The sequence below is a fragment of the Phoxinus phoxinus genome (genome assembly GCF_949152265.1).
Source record: "Phoxinus phoxinus genome assembly, chromosome: 23".
Classification (NCBI taxonomy): Eukaryota; Metazoa; Chordata; class Actinopteri; order Cypriniformes; family Leuciscidae; genus Phoxinus; species Phoxinus phoxinus.
In genome coordinates, this window is record NC_136898.1 from 21,138,069 (window position 1) to 21,159,014 (window position 20,946).

The 20,946-nt window shown below is 39.7% G+C and overlaps 1 protein-coding gene across 1 annotated transcript; it reads right to left on the reverse strand.

Moving 5' to 3' along the window:
* Positions 1 to 14,847: 14,847 nt before the first annotated feature.
* On the reverse strand, positions 14,848 to 18,563 carry LOC306991680 (placenta-specific gene 8 protein-like). The gene is made up of 5 exons (XM_079599767.1): positions 17,499 to 18,563; positions 16,055 to 16,155; positions 15,818 to 15,905; positions 15,611 to 15,735; positions 14,848 to 15,515 (listed from the first exon to the last, which is right to left on the reverse strand). Exons 3-5 carry the CDS (start codon positions 15,900 to 15,902, stop codon positions 15,411 to 15,413), a joined length of 315 nt encoding a protein of 104 aa, XP_079455893.1. The 5' UTR covers positions 15,903 to 15,905; positions 16,055 to 16,155; positions 17,499 to 18,563; the 3' UTR covers positions 14,848 to 15,410.
* Positions 18,564 to 20,946: the final 2,383 nt, after the last annotated feature.

A 20,946-nucleotide genomic window follows, 5' to 3' on the forward strand; every position in this document is an offset into this window, starting at 1 on the left:
TTAAAACAGTCCAGTTTTGGTAAAATTGTCTAATCACCAAAGGAAGAGCATTCGATATCCATAGAGCTGAAAAAGAGGTTGCCCAGCAACCACCCATAGATTTTGATTGAAATGGGGGCTACTAAAGAGTATAAGAACCAGAAAAGCGAAGAGACAGAGTTGGAGTATAAGGAGTTCCTATATTACAGAGATATGCATGAATAGCTTTTTATGTTAACATCAGTTTATTAAAATCGATATGTGCCTGTATGGGAAGCCAATGTAATTGATAAAGTAGAGGGGAAATATGCTGGCGAACAGTTGTATGAGTCAGTACCGGGTGGCTGAATACTGAATATATTGCAGTTATCAGGAAGAGTATTGCAATAATCAAGCTTGAATATCAATATGAATATTACCAATTAACAACATGGACAAATAGGACTCACAGTCAAAAGTTCCATAAGCTCAGAGAGTTAGCCTATGGGGGCGATAGATAAGTATAACAAGTACAGGTGAGACGACATTAATGTTAACCACTAAACAGGAAGACATTGCAGGAATATTAATTTCTGGAACAGACATATAATCAGATCGATTTAAAATTGTAAGATCACCACCTTTGGCGGTGAGTTGAGGTCTGTCAGGGTATGTAAATCTTTTTTTACAGTCTATGGTGTGGACCAACTAAGATTGTAACAGTCATTTGGATAATGTCATGTCTCACGAAGGCAGAGAAAGTCAAGTTTCTTATCCAGAATGATATCATAAAGCAACGCCACTTTCTTGTTTACTGAACGCACATTCAACTGAGCATAAATTAGATATGCAGATAGCCCAATAGCAAGAGAACGAGGTCGGCCCAACAAGGTTTCTCCGGGCTCCACCATCTCACACACCCAATGCTCAACCGAATACTGCACTTGTTCCCAATCAGCCCTGCGTAAAAACACACATCTTGCACTTGTATAGTCATTGTCTGGTCTCATCTATGGACAACTTCCCTGCTCTACACACCCTAAGATTCTCCTAGCGATCTCCTTGTGACCTGATAACAATAAAAATGTAGTTTATGATTATGAAAAATTAAATATTTAACAATTAGAAAACATTCTTCTATTTTACTATGTAGTTATTAGGTTGTCATACAAAACCCTGGGAGCATTATTTTATGGTTAAAAAAAGGGTAAAATTATAACCAGTGATGGTCAATATTACCTCAATTACTTACCTCTGGCTAAATTGATGATGATGATAAATGGAATAAAAACATCAGAGGCAATAAGATGTACAATAGTGATGTGTGGAGTAGATTTAGCATTTGGACTGTGATTGAAACTCGCCACGGGACGAGGAGGTCAGATCGGACATGCCAGAATAGATGCAGAACAAACAGAGCCTTGGTTCAGCCTCATGGACAGTCAGGCATGATCAATTTGCATGGGCTTGTGACCTGGCTGTGGTGCGCTGGCAAACTCTGGCTGGAGATGGTATGAGGAGGACTGCTGGCACTGTTGGTCTTACACACAATTTCTTACTCGGTTGGCAAAGCGGATGGACAAGTTAATGACACGCTCAAGCCCAGTGGAGTCATCCCATGCCGAGAGATGCAGCTGCAGAGCTGGCTCCAAACCTTGACGGCAGTGGTGAGAAACGTGCAATTGTTTCATCCACTGGCTGCCGCTAGGGTACGAAACTTCAAACCTTAGATATTGATTGAACTTTTGCCTTGAATGAATGAATGAATGAATGAGGATTTTATTTAGCGCTTTCATATGTACTACTGTACACCCAAAGCGCTTTACAATCATATCAGGGGGTCTCTCCTCAACCACCACCAGTGTGCAGCATCCACTTAGATGATGCGACGGCAGCCACAGTACAACGGTGCCAGCGCGCTCACCACACACCAGCTATAGTGGAGAGAGGAGAGAGAGTGATCGAGCCAATTCAATGGATGGGGATTATTAGGAGGCCATGATTGGTAAGGGCCAATGCCGGTGGAATGTGGCCAGGACACCTTAAAAATCCCATGGCACTTCTCGTAATGACTACAGAGAGTCAGCACCTCGGTTTTACGTCTCATCCGAAGGCCTTGACATAAATAGTATAATTGCTCACCAACTGAAGAGTCCCCTATGAGTCGACCGAAGACCTCTCTGAAATGGACAACGAAGTTGTCAAGTGACTGGATTGCGGGACCCGTCTGCTGCCAGATAGTCTCAGCCCAATGTAGTGCTCACCCTGTCAATAAGGGTAGGATATCTTTGCTCTCTCAGTGGGAAATCGATGTGGCTGCATCTCCAGGGTGAGCGAGCTTTGGAGTAAGAATTCATTGCAGTCCTCCGCCGGGCCAGAGTAGGGTGCCGGATTGACCATGGGACTGGCAACATAGACAGATGAGGAAGAGTTGCTCGGTGCAGTAGATGCTGGGGTGGAGAGAACTCGCTGAAGTGAATCGACAATCTTCTTAAACGGATCCTGGTCTGATGGGTTTATACTTTGTGGTCTGATCTTCTGTCAGGGAACATCAGACTCAGAGATGTTAGTTTTGAACCACAGGAGTGTCTTTATTAACAGATGTGCGGGAAAGACGATCAGGTGAGTGTGGCAATATAGCAGTACTGATGGTTGATACAGTCTTTGTGGTGTTACCAGGGTGAAGAGGAGACCGTGAAGATGGACGGCAATGTTGTCCCTTGCCAGGTGAAGGGAAGATCCCTCTGGTTTGCTGGATCCAGCTTTGACAACACTCCACACCTTGCTCTTAGTTCTCATCCTCTTCCTCCTCTTACATGTAGCCTTCTCTTCTTCATCTACTCCCAGTCATTGTGTGTAAACAATGACAACTGTGTTATAGTTGTGTTTACTGTTTTGCAATACAAGTGCATCACAGTGCAAAATGTGTTAAGAGTTTTGCAAAAAGAGTGCATGAGAGTGGCAAATAATTCATGAACTTTTTTAAGGTTTTGCAGAAAGTGTGATTTATACATTAGGTCGATGAGCATTTGGTTCAGAGAATGGGGTTTGGTATCTTAAAGGGGTGGTTGATTAAGATTTCACTTTTCTAACTTTAGTTAGTGTGTAATGTTGCTGTTTGAGCATAAACAACATCTGCAAAGTTACAACGCTCAAAGTTCAAAGCAAAGGACGTTATTTGCTTTTAAAGAAAAGGACTACAACAAACGGCTGGTAGGAACTACACGACATTCCTCCCGGGTTCGTGACATCAGCAACCCTAAAATGTACATAAGCCCCGCCCCCGGAAACACAATTACAGATTGTCATGACAGAATATGCTAATCAATGACTAGAAGATAGTTATCTCCACATAAGCTACATAAATTCATCAACTAACCATTCAGAGACGTCCTGTTGCTTCTATATGTTGTCACTTCTTCTTGAGTCTCTCCATCTTTGTCTGACTCCGGTTTGAACATAAAAGACTAAAAGTGTTCAGAAATTTTCAGTGCATGTCTGTGTGCTGTGTGAGGTAAAAGGACACAAGCTGTTGAAGCTCCGCCCCCTGTGCAGCTCATTTGCATTTAAAGGAACAGACACAAAACTATGCGTTTGACAATTTTGACATGCTATATAAAAATATATGTGGGGTATTTTGAGCTAAAACTTCACATACACACTCTGGGGACATCAGAGATTTATTTTACATCTTGTGAAAAGGGAATTATACCACCTCTTAAACAATTGTGAAAACTGTAACAAGACACACATGGGGGAGACAATCAAGGGGATAACAACAAAGAAATTACAAAGATGGCAGACAGAACAGGAAGTTCCAAATGGTCAGGGACAAACACAGAGAACATGACAAAAATAATCATAAGCAATGACAAACAAAATAAATAATTATATTTAATACACACACAGAGCAAACTTGAGCTGATATAAACTTCTACTACTGAGTCATTGTCACATTTTAACATATATGGTGCTGTAAAACCTGAAGAGTTACATACAGTACATGCCAAGTATGTGTTAGTGGACATGTGGTGCGTTATTGCAGACCTTCATGGCTTAAAGTTGTCTTACACAATAAAAATGTCTAATGCAGCTATTATGGGGGAAAAAAACAGAAGTAAAAAAAATCCAGCTCTACAAATCTTTGTTCATTTGATTACGTTATAGAATGTAATAATTACAAAGCAGATCTGGAAGTCAGGCTAAACTAATAAACACTGCTATTGCATTTCTGACATCAGACCCTTAGTCACCAACATACAGATGTTGCTTGTAAAATTAATACCAGCATAGATGCAATAGATTTAAGAAAAATGATTCCCAACTTTAATTGAATCTAGTAGATTACACACATTAGAGCATTACATTAAAAAGAAATCAAATTTAGAAGAGAAACAATTTTGTTGTGTAGATCACAAATATAATTGAGCAAATCAGACAATCTGTCTTCAAGAAAAATATTTAAACATAATTGTTTCTATGAAGAGTGTTATTTGTTTTTAGTCAAACTGAATGAAATTAACCATGCTTTTCGATTAGACCAATATAATGCACTTTAAATAAATGTCATGGTCTTTTTTTTTGTGTCTAGTAGAGGTAGATTGTCAGCTGTTTCCCCGAAATTCTCTGACGATGTGTCTGAAGATGGATCTAGTTGCTCTGGGTTTGCATGATGAGACGCGGCCTGTACCCCCTCCGACTGCTGTTGTGTTTCTCCATCAATATGTTTCTCCAAAAATAATTTGACGTTGTCCATTTGTTCCTGTCCTCTTGTCTTTGCCTTGTCTTTAGCCAGGTTTTTCAATTCCTTCATTATATAGAGGTCAGTGTTCTCCAGCAGAATCTTATTATACTGATATGTAAGTGGCCGCATGCAGTGATATTGCCTTATTGCTGAGAAGAATGTCCAAATGACACTTACTACAAATAAAACCAAAATGGCGATCTCCTTAAAAATAAATGAATATGAATTAATTGCAAGATATTAGGCACAAGATCAGTGACTATTCTTTCTGTAATTTAAAATGTGATATTATATTTAACTTAAAACAGACATTTAAATTATGTGCTTATTATGATGTTATTATTTAGATTTTACAATCAAAACTATTTAATTTTGACGTCAGAGCTTATCGATTGCGGTCTTTCATAATTTGGCACCGGGGCTCATTTAATTTTGGGTTTCGGTACCTATTCCTACTCGTAACCAGTACAACAGGTATTACCTTCTACCGTGGCAAGCCTAATCTAGGCTACACCTTTTAAAAGAAATAAAAAGTTTACTTACTCGTGACAAACTTTTCTTTGTTAGGATTTCTGCCTCTTCAGCAGCGGTTTTGATCCTTTTGCAAAAACTTTGCTCATAAGGAGGCAAGCTATAGTTCGTTGTTTTAAGGCATGCATACCAGTCCCCATCAGTCAGTAGTGCAATTGTCCACAGGCACGCTACAGAGAGTGCTTTAATTATTGCCATTAAAAGAATCATTCTCTTGCATTTTATTCCTGTCCCATTGCTGCAGAAAATTCTCCTTATGTGCTTGTCAGCAATCATCACTACAATGAAAAGTGAGATGGCGGGAAAAATCATGTAAACTACACAGACGCGAGTATTTTCCCCAGGGTCACAAGGACATTGAAAATCCAGTTTAAACACATACTGGAAAATAATCCAAAGCAAAAAGGCAACAAATGCACTGCCGGCTGGTACAAAAAGTTCCTTCAGGTAATCAATGGTGATGTAAGATGGCATTGTAAATGACAACGGTCCTTCAATAAAACAAAGACACAACTAAAAAAGCACTGTCTAAAAAAGAAAGTATCAAGGAAGTGGTGAACTCTTTTATATCATCCTTAAAGATCATGAAAGAAGAAGTTAAGAAACAGTCACGTGGTAAAGCATTTCATAGCTTCTCTGGAGTGAGTTGCTGAACAGTCTACATTCAGTAATCGCATCTGATACTCAATGATTAACTGTAAAGATCATGTAGAAATTCACGATTCATTAAAAATGGAGATATTTTTATTGAGTAACATCAACTGGTATTACATTTTCTTTGAAGCTGTTTATCATACTATCACTATCTTAACATGCAGATAATCCAGCCTTTGAGAAGTGAACCACAAACCATTTTGTTATCGAGTTAATATACACTTAGTCACTAGCCTACAAATACATCCTTCCATCCATCCCTTCTCCTGGACCTGATGCTCGAGTCAGGATGTTTTTGCTGTGAGGCAACAGTGCTATATACAGATAGCATGGTGACATTGATACAATGTTGAGTTTTAATCCAATCCATCATTTTGGTTGAGATTGACATTTCAATGTTTAAAGTGTGTTGGATCAGAATTGAAATTTTGATAGAAGCCAACAGCACACATGGGTGGAGACAGTGACATTGAACTAACAGTGATTTGTAGTTGATGAACACAAGATCATTCAGGCATGTATCTCTGCAGAACACTAGTGGGTGTTTCTCAATTAGTTGGGTGTTTTCAAACCACTTTTCCTGATTTCCTCTAATCCACTGGAGACTTGGTGTAGGGGTGGGCCTTCATGATTTTAGCAAGTCTATTGAAAAATGGTTGAAAAACATTTATTGTAGTTTGATATTGGCCACTGATTGGTAAACGGCCATTTTGGTTTTGCATGTGCACTTCTCAGTGGTCGAATGCTTCCTCATTAGAGAGAAAACATATGCATCCTATACAGAAGTCTTGTTTGTTGAAGCACCTGACATATTTACTTCTCTTGCACAGTTTCAGACAATGGTGAATCGTCCTTTGTTTTTGCATGCTTATTTACGTTTGATTTGTGTTGTTACTCACTGTAATTAGATTAAAACGTTATTAAAGTGTTTGAATAAAGCATCTATTTCATTCTTAAAAAATGCATCTTGCTTTAGTAAAGTTTATTAGGAATTTCCTGAATAAAGTTCTAACGTCATTTAACAGATTTCTTGAAGTGCAGGAGACACGAACATGAGCAAGAATGTTACACTGCAAACATAGCCCATGTGTTGTATCTGTCAGTGCTTGCATGCAGTACACATTGCTCCTTTAGTAGGAGTGAAGGCAGATGAAGATGGACAATAAAAAAAGAGAAGCACCCTCCTGATAATGCTGACATTGATTATACACTGAGTTGTTGTCGACAGCATAATCACCTGACCTGGGACTTGATGATATCCTGTGCCTTATCACTGCTTAAAGGGATAGTTCACTTTGAAATTACATTTTGGTATGTTTTAGCTTACCTCAAGGGCATCCAAGATGTAGGTGTCTTTTTTTCTGCAGTAGTTTCAATTTTGATATTTTTAGGTCAAACCGTTCTTGTCTGACAGTCATATCATGCAGGTATATAGGTACTGTCTCAAAGAGCATGCACAGAGTCCAAATTAAAACAATTCCCCATCGTCCAAATTAAACAATTCCCCATCGTAAGAACACATTGATGGCCTAAGACACAAAACGAGCGTTTTGTGTGAGAAAACGAACGGTATTTATATCGTTTTTACCTCTTGTAACACAGCCACGTCCAAGTGATCTGAGGGCGCGAGCGCATCCTGGTGTGTGACGTGTGCGCAGACTGGTGCATATATATATATACACTAGATGTCACATTAAAGACATTCGTTCCAATGAACTGCCGTAGCCAAGGCGACATCTAGTGTATACATCTATGCGTCACACACAAGGATGCGCTCGCGCCCTCAGATCACTTGGACGTGGCTGTGTTACAAGAGGTAAAAACTATATAAATACTGTTCGTTTTCTCACACAAACCACTCGTTTTGTGTCTTAGGTCATCAATGTGTACTTACGATGGGGAATTGTTTAATTTGGACGATGGGGAATTGTTTAATTTGGACTCTGTGCATCTCTTTGAGACAGTGACCATAGACCTGCATGATATGACTGTCAGACAAGAACGGTTTGACCTAAAAATTGAAATTGACCTGAAACTACTGCGGAAAAAAAGACACCTACATCTTGGATGCCCTTGAGGTAAGCTAAAACATACCAACATTTAATTTCAAAGTGAACTATCCCTTTAACATTGTTTCATTGATTACATGCTATCTGGGATACTCACCAAACCACCAAAAAAGTTGATCTAATGTTAGTTTTGGTAAAGTTAGTGAAATGTTTATTAATTTTTTATGTCTGCCAATACCTTTCATTGTAAAACTCTACTAATTGGTTATTTGTAATTATTTATTGGGTTACTGAGGTACAGTGTCTTACAAGTTGTCATTTTGGTTGTTGACGAGCTTTTGGTCTAGTACCACATTCCTCATTCCTAGCTCAGTTCTCACCATTCTGTTAAGTTTAGTTTCGTTTACATAAACTTTCAGTTTCTGTTCATTTATGTGTCTTTGTTCTGATTAACGTCACTCATCAGTATCCTTGGTTACCGTCATTATTAGTTAATCTGTGTCAGCTGTGTCTAGTTTATCACCTTGTTATGTTTATTATATAAGTTCATGTGTTCCTACAGCACAGTTTTATAAGTGACCTTATTTTCCGGAAAATGTATGAAAAGTGAAAAGTATGTCACAACGTTCTTGAGAGATTTCTTTTTAATGCATTTTGTTCAGGTACGAACAAAATGTTTGCATACTACATAATAAACATTACATACTACATAATAAACATGTACGTTCCCCTCACTGCAAAAATCCTTTGAATGTAATGATAGCCAGGGATGGGTAATATTTCAGATACATGTATTTAAAATACGTAGGCCTATTTGAAATACAAAATACTATTTTGTATTTTAAAGTCTTTGGAAAAAGTCAAATATAATTTAAAATACATTTAAGATTTTTGTATTCAGAAATAAAAAAAAGTAGCCCAGAATAAACAAATTATATAGTGACGTTAATTACAAACAACGTTAGTTGAAAGCCTAAACTCATTTATTTAAAGCAAAACTGAAACTGGTGTTGCAAACATGCACAAGTTTTTTTTTTTTTTGGAATAACACAGTGCTACGGTAAGGTGTGGTTATGTAGCCCTCAGTGTTTATTGACCGTTTAAAAGATACAGATAAATATTGTGTAACAGTTACGCTAATCGGCACAGCCTACATATTACAAAACAAAGACAATTTAAATCGAGCTGAATACCTTTTTCTATGTTTGGTTGTAACAGTTTTACAGTTACATTTGTCCAATTAGCTTTCTATACGTGCAATATTTAATCCTGTCACTAGGGGCACTCTAGCCAGTAAGATACCTAGTATCATAAAAAGAATAAGAGAAGTAGTATGAGGTAGGATGGATTTATGGGAAGGATGTGTTAAGTTAACCACATGGAGAAGCTTTCTCAGCAATGCTATTTTGTGTTTTTGCGCTGATTTGAGGAACCTGAGGTTCCTAAACTCAAATGTAAGTACTTTTGTTTGTATGTATGATGTTAGTTAAAGGGGTCATGACATGAGAAACCAAATTTGCCTTGATCTTTTGACCTTAAAGGGTTAGTTCACCCAAAAATGAAAAATAATGTCATTAATGACTCACCCTCATGTCGTTCTAAGCCCGTAAGACCTCCGTTCATCTTCGGAACACAGTTTAAGATATTTTAGATTTAGTCCGAGAGCTTTCTGTCCCTCCATTGAAAATGTATGTACAGTATACTGTCCATGTCCATAAAGGTAATAAAAACATCATCACAGTAGTCCATGTGACATCAGTGGGTTAGTTAGAAGTTTTTGAAGCATCGAAAATACTTTTTGGTCCAAAAATAACACAAAATAAGACTTTATTCAGCATTGTATTCTCTCCCGGGTCTGTTGTCAATCCTTCACAGTTACGCTGATGGCGTAAGACGCTGATGACGTGTATTTCTGGTGCGCCCGAGCTTCATTTATAGACTGAGGGAAACGCACGCTGTAAAAGTGTCTCATCCGCGACATGCACATTTACGCACCATTAAAAAAATTATATCCACGCAAACAATGTAGAATAGCTTGAATATAGCGTGCGTCTCCCTCAGACTGTAAACGAAGCTCGGGCGCACCAGATAACACGTCATCAGCGTCTTACGTCAGCAGCGTCACTGCGGAGTCCTGAACGCAGATTGACAACAGACCCGGGAGAGAATACAATGCTGAATAAAGTCTTATTTTGTGTTATTTTTGGACCAAAAAGTATTTTCGATGCTTCAAAAACTTCTAACTAACCCACTGATGTCACATGGACTACTGTGATGATGTTTTTATTACCTTTATGGACATGGACAGTATACTGTATATACAGTTTCAATGGAGGGACAGAATGCTCTCGGACTAAATCTAAAATATCTTAAACTGGGACTTCCTCCCCATTATAAACGAATCATTTATTTAATCAAGCTCTAAATACAGCTCGTTCTGGATCCATGGTAAGAAGTGACGTCACGGTGCGAAGTGACGTACCAGCGTTTGCATATGACCGCCTCCAGCACAAGACAGTTACGCTTTAAGCGCAAGGCAACTACGTTAATTTCGTATCATTGTCGCGCCCGTGCGCCGCGCGCCTCACAAGTGTTCAGTCGACGGACAGCGAGTGTGGGTCTGACTCTGTGTACAGGGAAATTACGATGCCACGCAGATGTGCAGTTCCTGGCTGTGGACAAACAACATCTTTGAATACGCTGCGAAAGATCCAGTCGTCAGGGAAAAATGGATGCACTTTATTTTTTGCGGACGTCTCAGTCACGGCAGTGTTAGTTTAAGCGTTTGTTCTATACATTTGAAGGATGACTGTATTGAGAACAAATCCCAAAATGATGCTGGCTTTGCCAGAAAACTGTTGCTCAAAGATAAGTCCGTGCCGACTATTCTGGGCTCAACAACGACGACGCAAACTGTAAGTAATGTATTTAAAACTTTAAACTACTTTTTAAATACGCTGAATCCACAAACGTTCTGGCTGGGGGCGTTAATAATTGATGCAGGCACTGACGTTAGCCAATCATAACAGTGGGCGTTAACACTGAACTCCTAAAGGGGGAACAAACAGACTGTTTGAATCAGAGGATGAGAAACAGGGTGGGAAAAGGTCATAAATCACTACATTTTAAAAGCTTTTTGTAAAAAAAACTATAGTAATACTATAATTGCACCCAAGGGAACATAATAATAAAAAATAAAAAAAACATGTCATGACCCCTTTAAGGTTTCTGTAACTATGGGATGGGTAAATGTGTTAATGGTGGCACTAAGTTTATCTGTATGTTTGATGCAGAGATTTTAACGTGCAGGCACGAGGAGGCAGCTCAACTGTAGATAGGACCTTGACCAGAAAGTAGGGATGGACAAATGAAGCCTCGTGAAGCACTGAGGCTTTCCCCTGAATGTTTCGGGAAAAGATTCGAAGCATCAAAAACGGCTCCATCTTGTGGCAGGTCAAATTTATAGCAGCTATGTTTATGAGCAGCTGAGTGCGCAGCGCCGTTGTTTTATCCATTAAGCACAAATAAAAACCTGCAATGTACTATTAAAAAAGGGAATATATTTTAAATACAATAAAGTTTTCTTTTTTTCATTAGGGATTGTTTATTCTTAACACCCCCTTTGAACAAAGATCCGCTTATTCAACTCTAACGTGAAGTCAGTGTTGCTCTGTGGAGCTAAACCCTGAAGGATGATCAAGTTGACCATCAGGACGGTCCAAACCTTCATCAACAGTGGTCTCGGAAGGATTCTCTAGATCTGCTGGCCTGACACAATCAGCAATACCAACCTTTGGTAAAGGACACACCAACTCCCTGCTGAAGAAGAAATCAGGAAGAGAAGATGGAACTGGATAGGGAACACCCTTCGTAAACCACCAACTAACATAAACAGGCAGGCATTGAAGTGAAACCCCCAGGGAAAGCGGAGAAGACGCCGTCCAAGAAACACCTGGCGTCGTGACCTTGAGGCTGACGTCACCAAGATGGGCTACACCTGGAACCAGTTGGAAAGAATGGCCAAGGACTGAGGACTCTGGAGATCTGGGGTTTGGTGGCCCATAACCAGGCAAGGGTGAGGGCATGGGCGTCAGAAGCAAAAAAAAAAAGTGGGTGGGTCTTCCTCCCCCAGAAAAATGTTACTGGAGTAAATGCCATTTCATGTATTCTGGTGCCTTTTAATTAAACAGGTAAACTAAACTCCACTTCATCGGGCTGTTCTTTGCCTCCACGTCGTGCATTAAATGCATAGCTATCCGTTGGATTATCCCGCTGATACCATGGTCATTTGCCAGCATTGACAACTTAAAGCTGTTATTGATGTTTGCAATGCAATATTTGACTGGAAGGGTTCAACGGGCGGTTATTTTCGTAAGTTGCGACTAATAATACTTTGTAGCATTTTTCAGGCGTTTTGGTTCTTTTTCACACCACACTGATTGCTCTGGTCCGAATCAATTGATGAAACAAACCAAAATGCAGTCACGTGATAACATCCACACATCACTCGTTGGCCAGATGTGTCTGGAGCGTATTTCCATAACTGCACTTCGATTGTCAGAATTAACGTGCGGGAAAATTCCAACAGAACTCTTGGAAGTAAACAAAGAGGAGGAAAATCCTGTCACGATCCCACACACGAACACAAGAGATAGATCCAATTGCAGTAGTCTTTATTGAGAGTAATCCGAATACGCGGTCAAGTCCAGGCATGGGTCAAAAACCAAAAGAGCAATCCAACATACAAGGCAAGAACAGGCACGAAACGAAACACAGAAGTGGCGTGATAAATACAAGGACTCCGTGACACATACTAAAACAGACAGGGTATATATACACAGGGAATAGACAATGATAATGGGGAAATGGCTGAGTGCAATGATCAGTGATAAGGAACAGCCGAGTGCAATGAGAAGACAAGGATCGTGGGAAATGTAGTTCAATAGTGTGATGGACTCCGTGGGGAAGGAGGACATCTAGTGGTGACCCAAGGAACATAAACCAGACACTGTGACAAATCCGGCAGACAATGCGCAGCTTTTTATTAGAGAGACGACTGCATGGGCTGATTGTATCCCTGGTCATAGTTTATTATATAGTTCTACACCACTATAGGCAAACAACAACATTTGAGAATGAAGTGAGGATGTGGCTTGAAAATAATATTTTAATGCACTGCACGCAAGTCACTTAAGGAGGAGACGTGCATTAATGTGGCTAAACAGTGACATAAGCCGCGTTTCCATCGTGGGAACTTTCCCCAGGAACTAGGAACTTTGGGCTGGTACTCTGTGTGTTTACACCGCAGGAACCAGGGTCTGAATGAAGTTCCAGGTAAATATTTCCCCCTCCGAAAAGTCCCTGCTGGCGAGGTAGTACTTTTTCAAAGTTCAGGAACTTTCGGGGGCGGGACTTGTGCGCTGAACATGCTGATTGGTTGTGTTCACGCCACATTTTTATTGGATGACTCCACGCAGCATTCTATTTTAACCGGCATTTTTGAAAATCTATTGCGGTTCGTGGCTTCATGCAGTAAGAGTCGTCTGTCTGCAAATATGGAATTTAATAAATAAAAAAACACACACAGCTGGTTCTGGACGACGAGGTTCAGGCTTTATTAAGCGTATTTGTGGAAGAGGAAATTTTCAGCGTGTTCGTCCCAGCCATCTCACGGTCAATGTCCGTAATAGTCAGAGCAATATCAGTGCTCGTCTCTTTTCTGCCATTTTGTTAATTACCTCGTAAGTAAACCAATACATCACAAACAACTGCAGCACAGTTTGAATCTCCTCCATACTTATTATAAATGTGGTGCTCAAAGCTGATTACTGTCCGTCGCAGAGGAGGAGCAGTCGAGCGCAGTTCATAATCTCCCCGGTACTTTAGACCGCGGTGTAAACGCAGAAAGCAACCGGTCTGGGGCAAAAAAAGTTCCTGGGAAAAAAGTTCCTGGGACAAATTGTTCCGGGTAATTTCGGTGGAAACACGGCTATAATGCACAACGCCGCTGACTACGGCAGCTGGTTTAGTCCAAAAATGTGGAGTTCTTTGGCAGTTGGATCTGTTCGAGGTCGGATCACGTTCTCACCACAAACAAACCGCTCCAGAGTTCATTTAAAAGCGCACCGAGACCACCTCGTAGGCCTACGCTTGTTTGGTCCACTTTTGGGGCGCACCCGAGTGCGATTGCTGCATTCACATACACCTGCCCAGACGAACCGCATCAAGGGGGACAATGAACTCTAGTGCGATTCAACCAAACTAAATGAGGCAAGTGTGAAAGCACCCTTATAGTAAGCAGGCACTGTAAACAAAAACAAGTAGAACAAACAGGAAATCTGTGATATTTCCTGGATTGACTTTCATGGTGGAAAACACATCTAACAATTTTAACCAGTAGCCTAAGGCTCACACGATGACAAAAACACTTCTGGTTGTTGTTGCATGGACCAATTTGCTGACACAATAAGGTTTTGAAGCAAGAATTAAATGTTTTGGGTGAGTTACTACATTTTGTTGATATTAAAAAAGTTGTGATGTCCCAGCTAACAATTAAAGCATTAACAGGGAGGGATTTACAATGCTGGGCCTTAAGATTCAAACAATCTGTTTTTGTTCCTCCATTTCTCAGACAGAAAATGTCAGTAGATGAGATGAAACTGTGAACCTGTTCTGTGATATTGTACAAAAAGAGTGTGTTTTATGTTTAAACCCAACTCTCATGTCATCTTATTAAAGTGGACACAGTGCCACCTGCTGTAGACTGACTGAAGTGAAATGGACTTGAGTTTAGAAGACATGCTGGAGAAGATCTGTACAATATGAAGAACATTGTTCTGGGCTTCAAGCTGAAATTTGAGCAATGATGTAGGCAAAAGCATTCACACCTGTAATGTTGAAACTTTTCAAAAAGACAAGAAACAATTATTTTCTTTGTGTATTTTATTTGTTACATTGGAATGCTTTATGAGTAACTTTACTATAGTAAGGCATTTACAGCTCATATAGACTAATGTATGACAATAACATGACACAATATTTACAACTTGATGCTTTTTATAATAATTTGGTGATTACAAGGAAAATGTATGTGGATGTAACTGTACTAAACATATACAGTACAGTAAATCTAACTGTATTAAAAGAACATTTTGTCACAACTTATACAATTGAATTATCAAAATAATACAACTATATTCTCCTAAGGATGGACTCTTAATTTACAGTCACTCATACCACAACCAACATGACATAATCTGATAAAGTGCAAGCATGACATTGAGCAATGCCCATTTTGAGTGACATGATGTCTGTGGTCCAAAGACTGTTTTCAGTCCGATGCCAGCAACAGCCTGTACATTCATACTTTCACAGTCATAAAGTTTGATTAGTTCCCAATATTTTAAGGACTATAGTGTGCCGTAGATAGAGACGGCTAGATAGCATTTTTCTCTGTTGCCTTTTAAAACAGAACAATTATGTTCACCGCTTTTGTTCCATGTAAGAAAGTTTCCTCAGAATTCTCCAGTAGTCTTGCTAATTTCAATGTCTCTCTTCATCTGGCAAGCTGCACAAGATATGCAGAAGTAACTGGCACAAAAGTCATTACACATGGATCCCTGGAGAGCAAAAACAACATGTATTTATATTAATTTGCGATAGATAGATAGATAGATAGATAGATAGATAGATAGATAGATAGATAGATACTAACTTGTATGTTATATTTAGTTCGGTATACACTTCGGATCGGCATTCCTAAACCGCATAAGCAGCACTCATTCATGTCCTTAGCAATGGAGCAGCCCAAACACGGGAGGCAGAAGAGCCCACAACAGCCTAATAAAAACATATGATTGATGTTAAAATCACATTATGACTACTTAAGACTTTATAGATCATGGAATTTGGAATGACTTACATATGCTCATGTCTTCACAGCAGCCCATTAAGCTTGAGTGAAAGTCTCTGGGTGCGAAAGCTTTAGGTTGAGATGTGACCTCCATGATCTAGGACAGGTAAAGAAAAGTAAGGCATCAAGAACAAACATTTTCCAAACTGTTACAAACATATTTAGTTCACATGACACCTAAGTAAAGCATTCATTTATATACACAAGTTCCAAAAAGTTTGTCAAAAAGATGATATTTATATGTACCTTTCTTGCCGTTGAATCAGGAAACTCCTCTATACACTCAAACTGGCACAGGATGTCTTTATATACAGTTGGAGTCACAAGTTCAGACACACCCTTCAAATCTACAGTAAATACCAATAAAAACTTATTACTGACAGTTTTTAATTGTTAAAATTATATATTGCACTTCCTTTAGGTCCAAAGTCCTAAATAGTTAATAGGCACACGTTCAGTTTTCTGTCACACCTTGATGACATTTGCTGCCACATCATCCGTCCTTGTGAAACCCTCGCATTTTTTTCTTCTTTGATTAAAAAGTTCAGAACTATTGATTTTAGTTAATGTTTAAAAACTGTGCCTTCCAAAATTTTAGAGAGGTTTCAAAGTTTTGGACAATCAACTGAAATCCTTATAATTTCTTGGCATAACTTGCAATTATCATTGAAGACAATAAGTCTTATAATTTCCTTATAAGCAATAAGTAAAGCATTTCTTTTTGATGATATAATAATAGTAATACGTCACAGTCAGACATGCCCCTTCGGCAGCTGTGACGCCTGATTACTGGATTCACCTTGACCCAGAAGTTACTGTGTCAACAAATGTTTATAGCTTTACAGACAAAATAAACCAATTAGAACACAGTTTAGAGATAGTTTATGAATAGATGTATTTTCTTGTTCACAACCTCACTTTGCCTAGGGCATTTTCAAAATTGTGAATGGCACCATGGTCAAATAAAACAAAAAGCACATGTATCTTGTAATTTAGATTTTTGGTTCAGGTCACAGATGTGGAGAAGTGTTTCCCAATGGAAATCGTGTTGGCCATCATGTTGGCCGTCCCAGACATTCTTGTCATGGGTGCAGTCTTTGCATCCCCCAATACTGCCGATTGTTTCAGATGTGTGTCTAGCTTTGAGTGCAGGTGAGGACACGTTCGAGCTAAACTATGCAGTTGGAACTGGAGGCAAAAAGATCCACAACCCACTGGAGCAGCACGCTGTGAGAGCGGAGAGCCACGATGGACACAATAGGGGTAGCGGTTACCATCCTCTTTTTCCCAGACATGTCCGGCCGTCGAGATCGTCCAAAATGTCCGGGATTCGGCTTTTGCTTTCTGCAATCGCCATTCATGGTTTACATGCACACCTTTTGTTTCAATCTAACTGAATTCATTTCACTGAATCTGAATGTAGTGTTTACATGAACGCTAAACATGTGATGGGTTAATGTGCGTTTTAACATTGCTAAGAAAATTCTCGCTCCTCCGTGAGAGATACGAGACCGGTGCGTCTACCAGTATTGTTGTTAATAAACCTTGAGCAAGAACTGACCACAGAGAAGTCTTCTGAACAAATTGTAAGTACCATTTGAATGCTTATGATTTAGGTCAGATTTGACTTAATCTACCTAACCTGAGGGTAATAAAATAAGGTTAAAGGTGTTAAGGTTAAAGCACACACCGTAAAACAATACACATTCATCTTTCTAGAGGCGAAGTATCCCTTTAAGGTGCGCTGTGCTTGTGTTCTCGATGGTGTTGTGCAGGTCCCCCGATTCTGAAGGGAAAAAAAATAACAATGATTCAGTGACAAGATTAACAAATACTCAGACGTCACCCAAACTGTGTATTCCAACACATAATAGTAAAGACTTTAAGGATGACCTTTAAGGAGGACCATGGTGGAGCAAAGGGGCCAAAGAGTCGTGGTGGAGCAGAGGGATCATAGGGCAGACATGGAGAGTCATAACTCTAAGCCAGAGGTCACAACTTTGAAGACCATGGTGTATCTGGCAGGCTGTGAGGGCCGAGGAGAGCAGGCAGAGATGAGGATGAGGGAGTCAGAGGAGCCAAGACAGAACCAGTTGAAGAGGAAGGGCCAAGAACTGAATGGATAGAGTCTAATGGGAATAAAGTTATTGATGGGACCGGCGGAGGATGAAGGAATGTAGAAGAAATGAAACCGAACACCTTGTCATCTCTGTTGACTTTGCTTACATGATGGAATATCATACATCTCACATGTTATTTTGGCAAAAACGACATGCACCAAATTCAAGGTTATTCTAGAAGCGTGTAACTCATAGTCGGGTGTAAGGGTGAAAGGCATAGATTCATGACTGACCAGTTAATGAGTAAGGTATCTCAAAAACTCTCGTGTATGGTCCTCAAGGGAGCGATCACCCTGGGTGATGAGGAGGATTCCTAACGCCGCCGCTAGATCCATAATTCATATTTTCCTTCAGAAGACATTGATTCATCAACTGTGGTCTTGTGGATTATTGTGTTAGCTTGTGTGGTTTTTAATGCATCAACTTTAGAGGTCCCGTACAATTGCATTATATAGAGTCACAGAGAGGGATTGTTTTTCTAAAAGTCTTTCTTTTTGTTCATCTGAAAAAAGAAAGTAATATACATCTGGGACAGCATGAGGGTAAGTTAATGAAGAGAGGTTTTTTTAAGGGAGTATCCCTTTAACAGGCTTATATGATATGATATAATTTCCTGTTTTTGTTTTGTTTTCTCAATGAAGTTTAATTAATTGTAACTCTACTTCATTAAATTCAAACAGCCACAGATATCAACCTTTATATTGGAAATTGATCCATTGAAATAAACCCCATTGTTGTTGTTTTTTGTCTGTTTTTTTTAAAGTACCACGGGGCCACCGAGTTTACAGTTTCGGGTTATCAGTTATCAGACATCAGCGCAATAAACTGGACAGGAAAAAAATATTTTACCACTGAAGCTGTTGATAACATTGATAGCGGTTTGGCTAAAGACTCCAAAACAGGACTCCCATCGACGCTGCCCACCTTCACATGGAGCAAACACTAAATCACATGATTAGGAGAATATGGATTTATTTATAAGATTGGAATGGTTTGTGAAAAGAATAGTTGTTATAATAAAATGTTAACAGATATTGTTTTCAGACATACAGAAACATGTTAACACTATAGTACTTACAACATAATATTGCTGAAAATGTGTTTGGAAGGAAATCAAGAAGAACAGGGTTTGCAATAATTGTACCGGTAATGAATGAACACTTTGATGCAATAGCAGAATCCGGCTACTGTAGGATTATATTGAGGGACCATATACCCTTTATTGTATATGGACCCAGTGGGAGGTTTCTGGAAGTGTCGACATCAATGAACATGTTGAAATAGTTACTGATTATATAAAGTCTTGTGTGGATATACTGTTATTCCTACTAAGATCTTTAAGGTCTACAGTAATGATAAACCCTGGGTGTCAAAAGAAATAAAGATCATGGTAAAATAAGAAGAGAAAGTCATACAAAAACAGGATGCGGTAAATACAGAAGCAAATTAAAAGACAAATAAAAATAGATAAGCATACGTACAAACAAAAAATAGAGGCGTCTCTGACATGTGGCAATTATGAATATTAAGAATATGACATATGCCCCATGAGGAAAGATGCAAACTGCCTCTGGTGGATGTTGTGGTATTATGGTATAATAGTGAAGGAATGCTTTTATTTTGAAGTAAGAAGGGGTGACGCATGTACGGGGGCTGGTGAGCGGGAAGTTATGTTTAGACACGGGCCGATTGCTGCTGTGTACGGGCTTGCTAAATAAAGACAGGCTCTGAAGACGTTGTGTACGAACCTCTTTTTATGAATAACTTGACATGGTGTCAGAAGTGGCCGACTTGTAAGCGGGGAAGGAAAAAGAAAAGGTAAAACAAAGCGTATCGTTTTGGCGGAGGAATGGGAGATGAGCCGGCAGATATGGCGCAACCTACACCAACTGCTACGTTCACAATACAACCTCCAGAGCCATTCGATTTTACCAAGCCTCAAGAATGGGAGCGTTGGATTAGGAGGTTTGACCGATTTCGGCTTGCAAGCAATTTAAACACAACGTCGGAAGAAAACCAGGTAAACGCGTTAGTGTATTGTATGGGCGATGAAGCCGAAGATGTGCTTAAGGGGCTAACGCTAACGGCAGATGAGAGGAAGAAGTATACGGATGTTAAGGCGGGCTTTGATGCATTTTTTGTGCCTAAAAAGAATGTAATATACGAAAGAGCCAAGTTCAATCAGCGTGTGCAACTGCCGGGAGAAACGGTGGATTCTTTTATCACTGCTCTATACGGATTAGCTGAACATTGCAATTATGGACAATTACAGAATGAGCTGATACGCGACAGGTTAATGGTCGGGGTGAGAAACGTCTCATTGTCAGAAAAGCTACAGCTAGACAGAGACTTAACCCTTGAAACTGCTATAACAAAGACAAGGCAGTCGGAAGAAGTTAGTCTTCAGCAGTGTGACTTAAGAGGAGAAAATGGCGGTGCTAGCAAGTGCTCCAATGTTGATGCTGTGTATGCTAAAAGTTACAGAAAACCTAAATTTCCCTCAAAGCCTCAGCCACAAGCACAAACACCACGCAAATATATACCTAATGCACGGCCACAGCAAGGTTCAAAGGCCTGTTATAGATAAATGCCCTCACATGGACGATCAGAATGCTCTGCTACAGATGCTGTGTGTCACAACTGTGGCAAAATGGGACATTATGTCAAAGTGTGCAGAAACAGTGCAAAATCTCTGAACGCTGTCACTACAGAAGAAGAAGGGAGTTTATTCCTGGGAGCCGTGGATGCTGGAAAAGACCCGTGGACAGTGCAGCTGCAAGTGAGACAAAAAAAAGTGTGCTTTAAAATTGACACTGGTGCTGATGTCACCGCCCTGCCAGCCGAGGTGTACTATGACATTACAGGGGGATCTGATGTGAAGCGCCTGGCAGTGTCGACACGCCCATTGTTTGGGCCAGGTGGCAATGTACTCTCTGTCCTAGGGGTAGCCAGAGAAACACTGCGCAGAGGCAAAAAGACAGCCACAGAGGACATTTATGTTGTAAAAGACCTGCACAC

Coding starts and splice junctions, on each gene's coding strand:
- LOC306991680 (XM_079599767.1), bottom strand. CDS start 15,902: ATGGAGGTCACATCTCAACCTAAAGCTTTCGCACCCAGAGACTTTCAC. Junction 15,736..15,817: donor CTGTGAAGACATGAGCATAT/GTAAGTCATTCC, acceptor TGTTTTTATTAG/GCTGTTGTGGGCTCTTCTGC. Junction 15,516..15,610: donor GAACTAAATATAACATACAA/GTTAGTATCTAT, acceptor TTTGCTCTCCAG/GGATCCATGTGTAATGACTT.